Source organism: Piliocolobus tephrosceles, chromosome 5, assembly GCF_002776525.5.
Source record: "Piliocolobus tephrosceles isolate RC106 chromosome 5, ASM277652v3, whole genome shotgun sequence".
Classification (NCBI taxonomy): domain Eukaryota; kingdom Metazoa; phylum Chordata; class Mammalia; order Primates; family Cercopithecidae; genus Piliocolobus; species Piliocolobus tephrosceles.
The window spans coordinates 125,340,328-125,353,017 of NC_045438.1; the positions used below are offsets into that span (position 1 = coordinate 125,340,328).

Genomic DNA, 12,690 nt, shown 5'->3' on the forward strand with positions numbered 1-12,690 from the left:
AGCGATTCTCCTGCCTCAGCCTTCCGAGTAGCTGGGATTACAGGCGCGCGCCACTACGCCTGGCTAATTTCTGTATTTTTAATAGAGACAGGTTTCACCATGTTGGCCAGGCTGGCCTCGAACCCCTGACCTCAGGTGATCCGTCCGCCTCAGCCTCGCAAAGTGCTGGGATTACAGGCGTGAGCCCACCGCGCTTGGCTGGGTCCTTGTCTTGAAATGTGTCTCTGAGCCATCAGCCAGGAGCGGCAAAGAGGCCTGGAGGACAGCCTTCCCCCACACCCCCTCCGTTACTCTCAATCTGAGCTCCAGGTTTGGGCAGTTGAGGATTAGCCTGAGGCCAAGGACGAACGTGATAGGGTACGGGAGAAGGAACTCGGCGGTGGAGGGGGTTTTGTGCTCACATTTACAGAGTCAGGTACATTCCCAGTCCAGAAAGGATTCTCGGATGCAGTCTCAAAAAGGAATGCGGTGGAAGGGCTGAGACTTGAGGGAGGGAAGGGTGGTGGGGGTAGGGCCAGGGTGTGGGTGGGTGGATGGATCGGGTTATATTTATATAGGGATAGGTTGATCTTGGAAGGCTGGAGACGGCTACATGGACAGGAAGAAGCGGAGGGCGAGGAGGAGCAGAGGAGCACACAGATGAAGCCGGTGATGAAGGCTTTACAGGCGGGGAGGCGTGGGCTGGTGACAGGCGGAGGGAGGGGAGCGATTGCCTGCGTGTGCATGGATCTATATGAGAAGCGTGATGAGCGGCGGACAGGCTAGGGCAGGGCTGGGGCGTGGGCCGCGGAGCGCTGGTCGGGAAAGTGGGCATGGGAGATGGGAGAATAACGGGGTCGCGGGCCTCTGGCTTAATAGTTTGCTCCCATTGAGACTCTTAAGATTTCCTCCTCTCGTAGAAGGAAGCTGGGTCCGGGGCGTTGGGTGGCCGCAGAGGGCCGGGGCCCCGGAGAGCGCCGGGTGCTAGGTGTGCGCCGTGCGTCGCGGGAGGGGGGGCGGGGGGCGGGCTCCGCCCCTGGCAGGGGGCCTAAGCGCGCGCGAGGAGCCGCCGCCGCTGCCGCTCGGGGTCGCCTGGAGCCCCAGATTCCCGAGCGCTCGGCTCGTATGGCAGCCGCTTCGGCGCCCGGCCCCGCGGCCAGCTAGGGGCGGCCCCGCGCTCCCCCACGGCCCCTCGGCGGCGCCCGTCGGATCCCGCCTCGCTCTGCGCCCCGGGGCGCGGCACCTCCCCGCCGGAGGTGAGGACCGAGGGGACAGGGCGCGCGGGGCTACGGGTGCGGGTGGGGATTCCAGGCCCCGCGCTGCCGCCGAGCCCAGAGCGGCGGAGATAGGAAGGGGACTTGGGAGAGAGTGGTGGGGGGGCTGTCGGAGCTGTGGGGCGGAGACTGCTCGCTGCCGGGAACCGTCCCTCCCTCCGGCCCCCGCGTTCCCTCGGTGCTCGAGGCCGCTCTTGGCGCTGTCCCCATCCCGCGGACCCCTCTGTCCTGACTGCGATCCCAGCCCCAGCCATTCCCGCGCCTGGCCTCGCTCCATGCTGCCCATCTTTCGCCTCCTTCTTGCAGACCTGGCTCCCGGGTTCCTGTCTTTGCTCTCCTCGCTCTCCTCGCCTGCTCAACCCTTCCCTGCCCCCACCCTCCCGCTACCCCCATCCCCTTCTTCTGTCCCGGCGCCCCTCTCCCTCGGCGGCTCCTGTCACTTGGAACCCGTATCCGTGCCGCTATCTCCGCGTCCGACCGCCTCCCAACCGGTGCCGTCCCACAGGTGTTCACGCGTCCGGCCGTCCATCCGTCCGTCCCCCCCTGGTGCCGGCGCTGACCATGCCCAGCGGCTGCCGCTGCCTGCATCTTGTGTGCCTGTTGTGCATTCTGGGGGCTCCCGGTCAGCCTGTCCGAGGTGAGCGCGTCCACCGGGCTCCAGTCGCGGCCCTGTCCAGCCGTCCTCGCTTGCACGTTGACCTCTGCCGGCCGGAGACGGCACTGCAGTCGCTCCGACCCGCGAGGCAAGCAAGACCGAGGTTGCCTCTTTGGAATGGGATGGGTTTCTGTGTTATGTCCTGCCCTAGGGCTGAGTCCACTCAGTTACCGGAACCCCAGTCCTCTCCTGAGTCCCGCATCCCAGCGAGCTGTGCCCTGACTCAGACTCACCCCTCCCACATCAATCTCTTGCAGCCGATGACTGCAGCTCCCACTGTGACCTGGCGCACGGCTGCTGTGCACCTGACGGCTCCTGCAGGTACCTGTCCTGAGCACGTGCCCCCAAACCCTTTGGCACCCATTTTCAAGCCCTTCACATGCACAACAGAGTGTCTAGGGGCTTCACACTCTACTCTTCATGCCTCAATCACTCCTATGGCTGACTGACCAGCCCCTCTTTCCCCTTTACCTCACCTTCCTTGCTTCTTCCAGTTTTTATTTCTCCACTTCTTTAATCTCCCAAATCTGATCCAGGGATTGTCTGAACCCAGGGAGAGAGACCTAAAGCTTTAGAGAGCTTGGGGATTGGGTGCCATGAGGAAATGGAAAGATAAAGGAAAGAGAGAAAGGGAAATTGTTTAGCCTGGAAAAGAAATGCTGCAGGGAGAGTTGCTGGGGAGAAACACTTACAATGAAAGAGTATCTTCGTTGATGAGTTTGAGTAGTTGACTCACTGGGGTGGAGGGTGGAGATTGGGCAAATTCTATAGCAGGAGGAAAGTGGACATAAGGAAATGAGCTGATGGGGCAGGCAGTTCAATTGGCTGGGGGCCTTTGAAACTCTTCACCCCTGGAAGGCTTTTAAAATATGGGTCAAGCGTTTGCCCTGGAATCATGGTGGGAGGATAGTCTTGATGACTTTTTTTTGTTTGTTTTGTTTTGTTTTTGAGACGGAGCCTCGCTTTGTTGCCCAGGCTGGAGTGCAGTGGTGCGATTGCAGCTCACTGCAGCCTCTGCCTTTTGTGTTCAAGTGATTCCCCTGCCTCAGCCTCCTCAATAATGGATTACAGATGCGCACCACCATGCCCGGGTAATTTTTTGTATTTTTTTGTAGAGACGGGGTTTCACCCAGTTGGCCAGGCTAGTCTTGAACTCCTGACCTCAAGTGATCCACCCGCCTCGACCTCCCAAAGTGCTGGGATTACAGGCGTGAGCGACCGCACCCGGCCCTGATGGCCTTTCAAGGTCATTCTTCTTTAAATGTTTGTGAGCACCTCAGACATGCCAGGAGGGGTACTGGAGGCATTTATAGACATCTTATTTCTTCCTCTACTCAACCCTGCAAGGTGTATACCCAATTTACAGATGAGAAGACTGAGGCTCAGGTTAAAATACAGAACCAGGGTTTGAGAGCTGGTGTCTGATGGTCTGATTCCATATATGTGTCCTATGACCTTGCACAGTCCTACACCTACCTGGGACAGGTCTGCTTTCCCTTAGGGGCTGTCATATGTCCTCTTGGTTTCTAGAAGCTCTGGTTCTGTCTCCTCCACTTCTTCACATCCACAACCCAGAACCCTGACCCTGTGTTTCTCCCCATCAGGTGTGACCCGGGCTGGGAGGGGCTGCACTGTGAGCGCTGTGTGAGGATGCCTGGCTGCCAGCATGGTACCTGCCACCAGCCATGGCAGTGCATCTGCCATAGTGGCTGGGCAGGCAAGTTCTGTGACAAAGGTAGGGGGGAGGAAGGGTAGTTGTTGGTTGGGAACCCCAGGTTTTTAGGGGAACAGCCATCAGTGTTTATTGAGTGCCTATTGTGTCCTTGTCAAATCCTCAAATACATGGTATTTTATCATTTTTTTAATCTTAGACTTTTTGTGTTGTCTGAATTGATCCTCAACATAACCCCATGGGGTAGGAAACGCAGCTGCTAAAAATTGTACTCATTTTACAGATGAGGAAACTAAGGCCTACAGAAGAGCTATAACCTGCTCAAAGTCAGGTTTGTTTTTTTGTTTGTTTTGTTTTGTGATGGAGTCTCACTCTGTCACCCAGGCTAGAGTGCAGTGGTGCGATCTCAGCTCACTGTAACCTCTGCCTCCCGAGTTCAAGCAATTCTTGTGCCTCAGCCTCCCAAGTAGCTGGGATTACAGGCACCCGCCACTTTGGCAAATTTTTGTATTTTTAGTAGAGATACGGTTTCACCATGTTGGCCAGGCTGGTCTCGAACTCCTGACCTCAAGTGTTCCATCTGCCTCGGCCTCCCAAAGTGCTGGAATTATAGGTGTGAGCCACTGCACCGGCCTAATGTTTGTATTTTTAGTAGAGATGGGGTTTTGCCACGTTGGCCAGGCTGGTCTCGAACTCGTGACCTCAAGCCATCTGCCTACCTTGGTCTTCCAAAGTGCTGAGATTATAGACGTGAGCCACTGGACCCAGCCCAAGGTCAGTTTGAGACAGACTGAGAGCCAGGGCCAGGAGCCTCCTGACTCCAAATTCAGTGTTGTTACCTAGTGTACCACCCCAGCCTGGGCTGGGTTTGTAGTATAGCCACACCCACAGAACCTGAGGCCTGGAAGGCGTGGACAAGTCTGGTCTGGGGACCAGATGGGAGGGGTTATCCCAGAGCCTTTCCTGTCCCTTCTCCAGATGAACATATCTGTACCACGCAGTCCCCCTGCCAGAATGGAGGCCAGTGCATGTATGACGGGGGCGGTGAGTACCATTGTGTGTGCCTACCAGGCTTCCATGGGCGTGACTGCGAGCGCAAGGCTGGACCCTGTGAACAGGCAGGGTGAGTGCTGGGCCCTCGGGGTGAGTGGAAGGTTAAGACCAGAACCTGGTGATGGGATGTGAAAAGAGGCAGGACTGTTGGGAGGGTAGGGGACTGAGGGTCAGACCACACAGGGACACTCAGATAAAATCCCTGCATGCCAAAGTGTTCATAGTTCTGGGTTTCTCAACTCTTTTTTTGTACCTTCTGAGCCATTTCTTCAACAATCTATAGGAGCTAGATAGTTAACAAACATATGGCTGCTCTGGTTGGGGAGGGTGGGTGTGGGGAGGTTGAGGGGCCTGGGTCTCCCCTCATCCTCTCCTGAACATTGGCCTGTACCCTTCTGTGTCACAGTAGGGATGAGGAAACAGCCTGCAGGGCTGGACTTGTCCTCATTTCCACATCAGGCCCAGAAGCCTGCAAGGATAATAATAGCACACTTACCCTGAGCCTTGCCTTCCGGCTGGGCCCTGCTTGATATTGATTATTTCACTTAACCCTCACAATTAGGGAAGCTGGGTACTATTTTTATTCTCATTTTTAAAATGAGGTATTTGGCCAGGCGCGGTGGCTCACGCCTGTAATCCCAGCACTTTGGGAGGCCGAGGCGGGCGGATTACGAGGTCAGGAGATCAAGACCATCCTGGCTAATACAGTGAAACCCCGTCTCTACTAAAAATACAAAAAATTAGCCGGCCGTGGTGGCAGGCGCCTGTAGTCCCAGCTACTCAGGAGGCTGAGGCAGGAGAATGGCGTGAACCTGGGAGGTGGAGCTTGCAGTGAGCTGAGATCGCGCCACTGCGCTCCAGCCTGGACGACACAGCGAGACTGTCTCAAAAATAAATAAAAAATAAAATGAGGTATTTGAGGCTCGGAGAGTGTCGCCCAAGGTGCGACTGGGACGTGGGCTACCCTACAGGTGTTGTTAAGTTGCTTTCATGTCCTCTCCCACCCCTACTGCAGCTCCCCATGCCGCAATGGCGGGCAGTGCCAGGATGACCAGGGCTTTGCCCTCAACTTCACATGCCGCTGCTTGGTGGGCTTTGTGGGTGCCCGCTGTGAGGTGAACGTGGATGACTGCCTGATGCGGCCTTGTGCTAATGGTGCCACCTGCCTTGATGGCATAAACCGCTTCTCCTGCCTCTGTCCTGAGGGCTTTGCTGGACGCTTCTGCACCATCAACCTGGATGACTGTGCCAGCCGCCCATGCCAGAGAGGGGCCCGCTGTCGGGACCGTGTCCATGACTTCGACTGTCTCTGCCCCAGTGGCTATGGTGGCAAGACTTGTGAGCTTGTCTTACCTGTCCCACACCTCCCAACCACAGTGGACACCCCTCTAGGGCCCACCTCAGCTGTGGTGGTACCTGCCACGGGGCCAGCCCCCCACAGCGCAGGGGCTGGTCTGCTGCGGATCTCAGTGAAGGAGGTGGTGCGGAGGCAAGAGGCTGGGCTAGGTGAGCCTAGCTTGGTAGCCCTGGTGGTGTTTGGGGCCCTCACTGCTGCCCTGGTTCTGGCTACCGTGTTGCTGACCCTGAGGGCCTGGCGCCGGGGTGTCTGCCCCCCTGGACCCTGTTGTTACCCTGCCCCACACTATGCTCCAGCGTGCCAGGACCAGGAGTGTCAGGTTAGCATGCTGCCGGCAGGGCTCCCCCTGCCACCTGACTTGCCCCCTGAGCCTGGAAAGACCACAGCACTGTGATGGAGGTGGGGGCTTTCCGGCCCCCTTCCTCACCTCTTCCACCCCTCAGACTGGAGTGGTCCTTTCTCACCACCCTTCAGCTTGGGTACACACACAGAGGAGACCTCAGCCTCACACCAGAAATATTATTTTTTTAATACACAGAATGTAAGATGGGATTTTATCAAATAAAACTACGAAAATGCAAGTGGGCTCCTATGCCAGAAAAACCCACCTGGAGTTCCAGATGCAAGAGGGCCAGAGCAGAGGCCTGGTTCTGGGGAAGCCTCAGGATGCTGCCCACCAAGGAGTGATTTCCAAAGAGTAACCCAGGGTGCCCTTTTCCCTTCTGGGGAAGTGTGGAGAGGTAGAGCCCCAGAGGAGAATGTAAACAAGCAGCCAGCACCTCTGTACAGGCCCGGCCTGGATCAGAGAGAGGGGAGAACCCTGCAGGGTGTGGGATTGAGCTCAGCGACCTCCGAGTGAGGCGGAGACTCCCTGCTGGCTGCTTTGCAGCAGCTGCTGGAATAGCGAGTGGGGCTGGTTGCGCAGGGTGGCCGGGGAGTCCAGCTCTACCACTCTCCCCGCTTGTAGCACCAGCACCCGGTCTGAGTTCAGGATTGTGTTGAGCCTGTGACGGGGAAGATGGTCAGCGTAAGGGATAAGGGACAATGACCTAAGTGAGAACACTGACCTGCTTTCCCTCCTCTCTCCTCGGGACACCACAGGTCTGTCCCCATAGGCTTTAGCCCCTGGCTTGGTGCTGGGGAAGGGACTGCAAAGTCCCTCAGATAATGTGCTATAAAGGGCCCTAGGCAGTACCTGAAGAAGGAAGAGCTGAGATTTGAGGGGCAGGATCTCTAAGGCCCTGACCACTGGGGTCCCTGAAAGCAATGGAGGCTCTGGGTGCATGCTACCCCAGTCCCTGATTAGGCTGTCACTGGGTGTTTGCACACCTATGGGCAACGGTCAGCACTGTCTTGTTGGCAAACCGTTTGCAGATGGTCTGCTGGAGCAGCTGGTCTGTCTTCTGGTCCACACTTGCTGTGGCCTCATCAATACACAGGATCTGGAATATGGGAATGCGGTAGGGGACAACAAAGGAGAGGCTGTAGGGTGGGCTGGGCCTGGCCCAAGCAACAGCCCCTACCACACTTTCAGCTCTAAAAGGAAAATGAACTTGGTCCCCTAAAACCTCTCCGGACTCCACCTCCCCACGCCCTTGCCCCCCGCCTCCTTCCTGGCCCTCTCTATTGTCTCTTTCTCTCACCTTACCTTGGCATCTGTGAGGAGAGCCCTGGCCAGACACAACAGCTGCCTCTGCCCAAGAGATAAGCTCCGGCCCCCCTCACCCAGCTCACCATCCAGACCACCTGCAAAGAAAGCATCTTCACTGCAGGGCCAGGCCCTCCCTGCCCCCTTCTTGCTCTAGGGTAAGGCTCCAGCACTCACCCATGGAGGTAATCACCTCACTCAGGTGGCACTGCTCCAGGGCCTGCCACAAAGCCCTGTCCTTATGTAGGCCCCGGGGATCCAGGTTTTCTCGAACAGTCCCACTGAACAAAAAGGGCTCCTGGGGGATGATAGCCAGCTGGGATCTGTGGGACAATGACATGGAGTCCAGCGGTTGGAGATATAGTCACTTCTGCTCCCAGCTCAGTTTCTGACTACAGGACTAGTACCTCCATGAAAGCCTGGGGATGAGACCTGAACATAACCCCACTCTGCTCCCCGGCAAATGATCCGCTAGCAGCTGGGTACCTAGAACTGTGCCAATGCTATAAGCAATACCAAAGAAACCAAAGGCTGGACTCTGTCCTCAAGGAGCCTACATTTCACAGAGGTGTACACACACAAACCAGAGAAAACAAATGGGCTAAACTGTGTGGCACTGACTCCAGGGGCAGCAGTGGCTATGCAGGGAATGACCAGAGCGAATGAAAGGGCAGGTGACACTTCAAGGTTGGAGTGGGCCTATAATTGGGTCCTGAAGACATGGTGGAGCTATAAGGTAGGGCCACCACAGCTTAGAAGAGAAGGCAGAAGAGGCAGGCCTAGGGCTTTAGGATACAGCTTCCCTACCTTTTCCATGTCACTGTACTCACAGAAAATGATATTAGGTTGACCTGAGGGTAGAGAAGGGGTGTATACCCTCCAGTGGGGCCACCTGAAGCCAAGGGCAACTGGTTCAGGTCTCAAGCTGTCCGAAGCACTGCCTGCTGAGCCTGAGGGCTCAGGGGATCGGTATCTTGGGGCACAAGAGTGGAGGATGTGTGGTGGGAAGTACAAGATGCAGCTGGAAAGGTGGCCTGGGTCAGGGGACGACCTTGAGATCAGCAGCCATGAATCTGGACCTGGGCACTAGGAGTTCTCTGTCCTCTCCCGCTCATCCTGTCCTCCATTTCAGCCCCTTGATCAGCCCTAGTTACCCTGAGTTTATATAAAGCCTTCCTAGCTGTGCCCTCCTCTAAGTGCTAGTAGTTCTGGTTCCCCCTTCCCCCTCCCAAGTCCATCTCCCCCAGACCTGAGCTGGGCCAGCTCCAGCTGGCTGATGTCCACGCCATCCAGCAGCACTCGCCCTGAACTGGGCTCTAGCAGCCGGAAGAGCACCAACAACAGGGAGGACTTGCCGGAGCCCGTGCGGCCCACGATGCCCAACTTCTCTCCAGGCTGCACGCAGAAGGTCACTCCATCCAGGGCATTCGGCAGCCCTGGCCGGTACGCCAACACCACGTCCTGGAATTCCACGCTCCCCTGGGTCAGCCAGCTGGTGCCCAACTGGTGGGGTCCATGGGTGGGAGATAGAGGGGAAGAGGGAGATGGGGGAGATGAGGAGCAATGGTGAGGAGGGGAGAATAATGAGAAATGAACAGTGTGAGAGGAAAGGTGAGAGAATAAGAGATGGGGAAGAAGGGACATGGTGAAGAATTGTGGTCATCATGAAGAGAGGTTATGGGAGCTGAGAAAGATGGGTGGGTAAAAAGAAAGATATTGCGGGGGAGGCTGGGGCCTTCAGGGTTCCAGAGCTTTGGCCTGGGGTCGGGGTACAGGCCCACCTGCAGTGGCTGGCCCTGGGGTTCCTGGGGCAGGTCACAGGAGTACTCTTCCAGCCGCTCAACGCTTACCAGCATGGCCTCCGTCTGTGTGAAGCTGCTCACCAGGCCTGAGAGCAGGCCCGTCAGGGACAGGGCATAAGACAGCGACAGGCCCACCAGCCCTGGGGGAGAGGATAACAGCTGCTGGGAGAGCTTGGACACTGGGATGTGTATGGGAGAGTCCCCAAGCTGTGGACTGCGGGCATTTAAAGGAAGCAACAGAGGCTGGGCGCGGTGGCTCACGCCTGTAAACCCAGCACAAGGTAAGGAGTTTGAGACCAGCCTAGCCAACATGGTGAAACCCGTCTCTACTAAAAATACAAAAATTAGCCAGGTGTGGTGGTGCGCGCCTATAATCCCAGCTACTCAGGAAGCTGAAGCAGGAGAATCGCTTGAACCTGGGAGGAAGAGGAAGAGGTTGCAGTGGGCTGAGATTGTGCCACTGTACTCCAGCCTGGGCAACAGAGCGAGACTCCATCTCAAAAAAACAAAAACAAAAACAAAAAAGGAAGCAACAGAGAAGCAGGAGGGTGACAGGACCTAGCCTGGAGCACAGGAGGCTGGATGCAGGGCACAGGGTGGGCATGGAGAAGCTGGGAGGGATGGCATGTGGGAGACTGAAGCAGGCTGGGGCAATGTGGTGGGGACGGGGTGAAAGCAGGAAAGGGACTGAGACCAGCAGCTCAGAAAACTCATTCTAGTCCCCGAGCCACCACCACCTGGGGACTGTCACTCAACTCCAAATGGGGGTGATGATGATAATCATGATACACCCTCACAGGGAACCCTGGGTGGGAGGCAAAAATGCTAGGGGGACGGTGCAGGGAGAGATCTGGGAGAAGGGTGGACTAACTTGCGGGTGAGGGGTACTGGGTGGCACCTGGGTTAGCAAGGCCCTGCTGGTGCTGCACCAGGGCAATGCCTGCGATAGCACTGACCACTGCTGCCCCCATGAGCTGTAGCCGAATGTCCAGCCACTGCATTGTGGCACTAGTGGCAAACTGGCACCTCTGGTTTAGCTCAAGGAGTCGCTGGTTCTCCTCCTCAAACCTAGGGAAGGCCAGATGGATGTGAGGCCAGCCACTCCACTGCTGCCCTGAGCCACCCAGCCTCAGGGCCTCCATAGGGAGGGCCCTCTTGAGCAGTTCCTTCTTGGGAGCTGATCTATATACCCACAGGCCTCCCGCAGGGCTGCAGATGCCCGTGTGCTCTTTCAAAGTGGGGGTCTGCTCTGCCTCCCTATCTCCTTCTTCTGTTGATTTCCTCCTTCCCCACCCCTTGTCCCCAGGAGGGCTGAACCAACCATACCCTGCATATTCCTCTTCTCAGGGGTCTCTCTTTTCCTCTCCCCTCAACACCTCATCCCCCTGGGCTCTGGTTCACACACCTGTAGGTGGCCCCTGCGGCCCGGAGCACAGAGAGGCCAGCTAAGGTATCAGCCAGATGGGTATAGAGTGGAGACAGGGTGAGGCTGCCCAGGCGCCGCAGCTCCCGTGAGGAGGCCCTGTAGTGGCGCTGCACGTGATAGTAGATGATGCTCAAAGGCGGCAGCAGCAGCAGCAGCCAGGGCAGGCCAGAGCCCAGCACGGCCAGGAGCCCCAGCAGGCCTGCCGCATTGGCCAGGAGGATGTTGAGGATGAAGGGCAGGCTGTCATCCACACAGGCCACATCAGAGGAGAAGCGGTTTAGGATCCGGCCCGTGGGTGTGGCATTGAAGAAAGTCACTGGTGCCTGGGAGAAGCCCAGAGAAGGACGCTGATTGGGCCAGGGCAGAGTCTGACAGAAAAGGGGTTGGTGGGCAGCCCTGGGGGAGGTGGGGTGAAGGGGAAGGCCCAAGATAGAGAATAGGGAAGGACTAAAATATCCCCAGAATTTGGGGGCAGAGAGGAGAGACTGGCAGAGCTTGAGGAAGAATATCCCAGGGCAGGAAAGACTCTCCCATCCCCAGTGGAGCCCGAGTATTGGGAGGACACTCCACAGGGCTAGGACTGCGCTCCCCTACCCCCGAGGTCCCAGCCCCTCACCATAAGGACTCGATGCAGCAGGCGTCGATGCAGGGTGGCAGCTGCTTCAAGGGTGCCTGCCGCAAAAAGCACTGCCCGGAGAAGGGTGCAGAGGGAGTTGACACCAGCAATGGTCGCATATACGGTGAGGTAGAAACGGATGTCTGAGGAGCCATTGGGGGCAGCTTTGGGCAGTGGGAACACTGGGGTGCTGGGTGGTGAGGAGGGGGCTTAGGTAACCAAAAGTAGGACCACTTGGGGGTCCTTTCTCCTCCCCCATGCCATCTCTCCCACCCTCCAGAAGCCACAGCATCTGGAATACCGGCCCCAACCCTCACTCCCTGCCTGGCGACCACTCTGAGAGCACCAGGCCTACCCCCAGCCCCAGCCACTCACTAGAGATTTCTGGGGGAAAAGAGGAGCAGTTGCGGAGAGAAGAGCCCAGTAGAAGCTGGGCTGGTGGAGGCTTGCGCCTCTTGGGAGCTATTCTCAGCCTTCAGCTGAGAGATCCAGTGAGAGAGCCACCAGTCAGCAGCGTTCCGCGTGGCTGGGTGGGGATAGGAAGGAAAAAGCTGTAAGAGGCTCCTCTCCCTCGTTCATTCTATTCCAATGTCCCCTTTTTCCGCCCTTGCCTCTGGTTCCTGCCCATCTCCATCCCCCTGGCCTGGCCTTCCCACCCTGCCACTACCCCAATCCTCCCTAGTGTGGGCTTCTCTCATAGGCTGGTCACCCTTCAGCTCTGGGGAGAACAGGATCTCAGACTTGCAGAATGGGAGCTAACCTGGGGGGCAGAATGGAAGCCAGCTATAGAGCACATGCCTCTGGCCCTTGGGCATCTCTCAGAAAGAGAAGTATGGCTTTTGTCCCAGCTGTGACCCGTGCTTGGTGAGTCTCTGGGCCTTATAATGATTAGTGCAAGGTAATGGGCACCTGGACAGCATAGCCGTTATGGTGTAAGAGACTCCCAGGCACACTCTCACCTTGCATGAGGAGCAGAGAGAAGAGGATGGCTAAGGCCAAGCCCTGGCCCACAGCCTTCCAGTAAGCTTGGTACACGTGCAAGGCTACGGCGCCCTCCTTCTTGCTTTCTTCCTGCAGCAGGCCACCAGATGTGCTCTGCTCCTCCTCCAGCCCCTCCTTTGTTTTCTCTGGGTTTTGTACTGACTGGGCTGTGGCTGTGAGAATCAGGGGTCATGGAGGAATTAAGCTTGCAGGGTGCCAGTTGAAAA

At 57.2% G+C, this 12,690-nt stretch overlaps 2 protein-coding genes across 6 annotated transcripts in view; one reads left to right on the forward strand and one right to left on the reverse strand.

The window, feature by feature from the left end:
- On the forward strand, positions 1–6,571 carry DLK2 (delta like non-canonical Notch ligand 2). 4 transcript variants are annotated; one of them, XM_023212874.1, is made up of 6 exons: positions 1–648; positions 1,759–1,890; positions 2,166–2,229; positions 3,513–3,643; positions 4,559–4,703; positions 5,649–6,571. In XM_023212874.1, the coding sequence occupies exons 2-6, from the start codon at positions 1,815–1,817 to the stop codon at positions 6,382–6,384; spliced, it is 1,152 nt and encodes a 383-aa protein (XP_023068642.1). In that variant the 5' UTR covers positions 1–648; positions 1,759–1,814; the 3' UTR covers positions 6,385–6,571. The 4 variants fall into 4 exon arrangements, with proteins under 4 accessions (XP_023068642.1, XP_023068644.1, XP_023068641.1 ...); XM_023212876.1 differs by having other exon boundaries at positions 3,513–3,625; positions 4,652–4,703; XM_023212873.2 differs by lacking the exon at positions 1–648 and adding an exon at positions 1,044–1,235.
- Positions 6,495–12,690, reverse strand: part of ABCC10 (ATP binding cassette subfamily C member 10) — a 23,931-nt gene continuing 17,735 nt past the window's right edge. The window contains exons 12-22 of one of the 2 annotated variants that reach the window (XM_023212870.2): positions 12,442–12,636; positions 11,858–12,008; positions 11,483–11,672; positions 10,846–11,189; positions 10,339–10,508; positions 9,420–9,580; positions 8,888–9,141; positions 7,816–7,961; positions 7,639–7,736; positions 7,320–7,432; positions 6,495–6,994 (exon numbers count right to left, since the gene is read on the reverse strand). In XM_023212870.2, coding sequence (XP_023068638.1) covers positions 6,832–6,994; positions 7,320–7,432; positions 7,639–7,736; positions 7,816–7,961; positions 8,888–9,141; positions 9,420–9,580; positions 10,339–10,508; positions 10,846–11,189; positions 11,483–11,672; positions 11,858–12,008; positions 12,442–12,636 — 1,985 coding nt within the window. In that variant the 3' untranslated portion in view covers positions 6,495–6,831. The remainder of the gene's footprint in view (positions 6,995–7,319; positions 7,433–7,638; positions 7,737–7,815; positions 7,962–8,887; positions 9,142–9,419; positions 9,581–10,338; positions 10,509–10,845; positions 11,190–11,482; positions 11,673–11,857; positions 12,009–12,441; positions 12,637–12,690) is intronic. The other variant, XM_023212872.1, reaches the window with a different exon arrangement.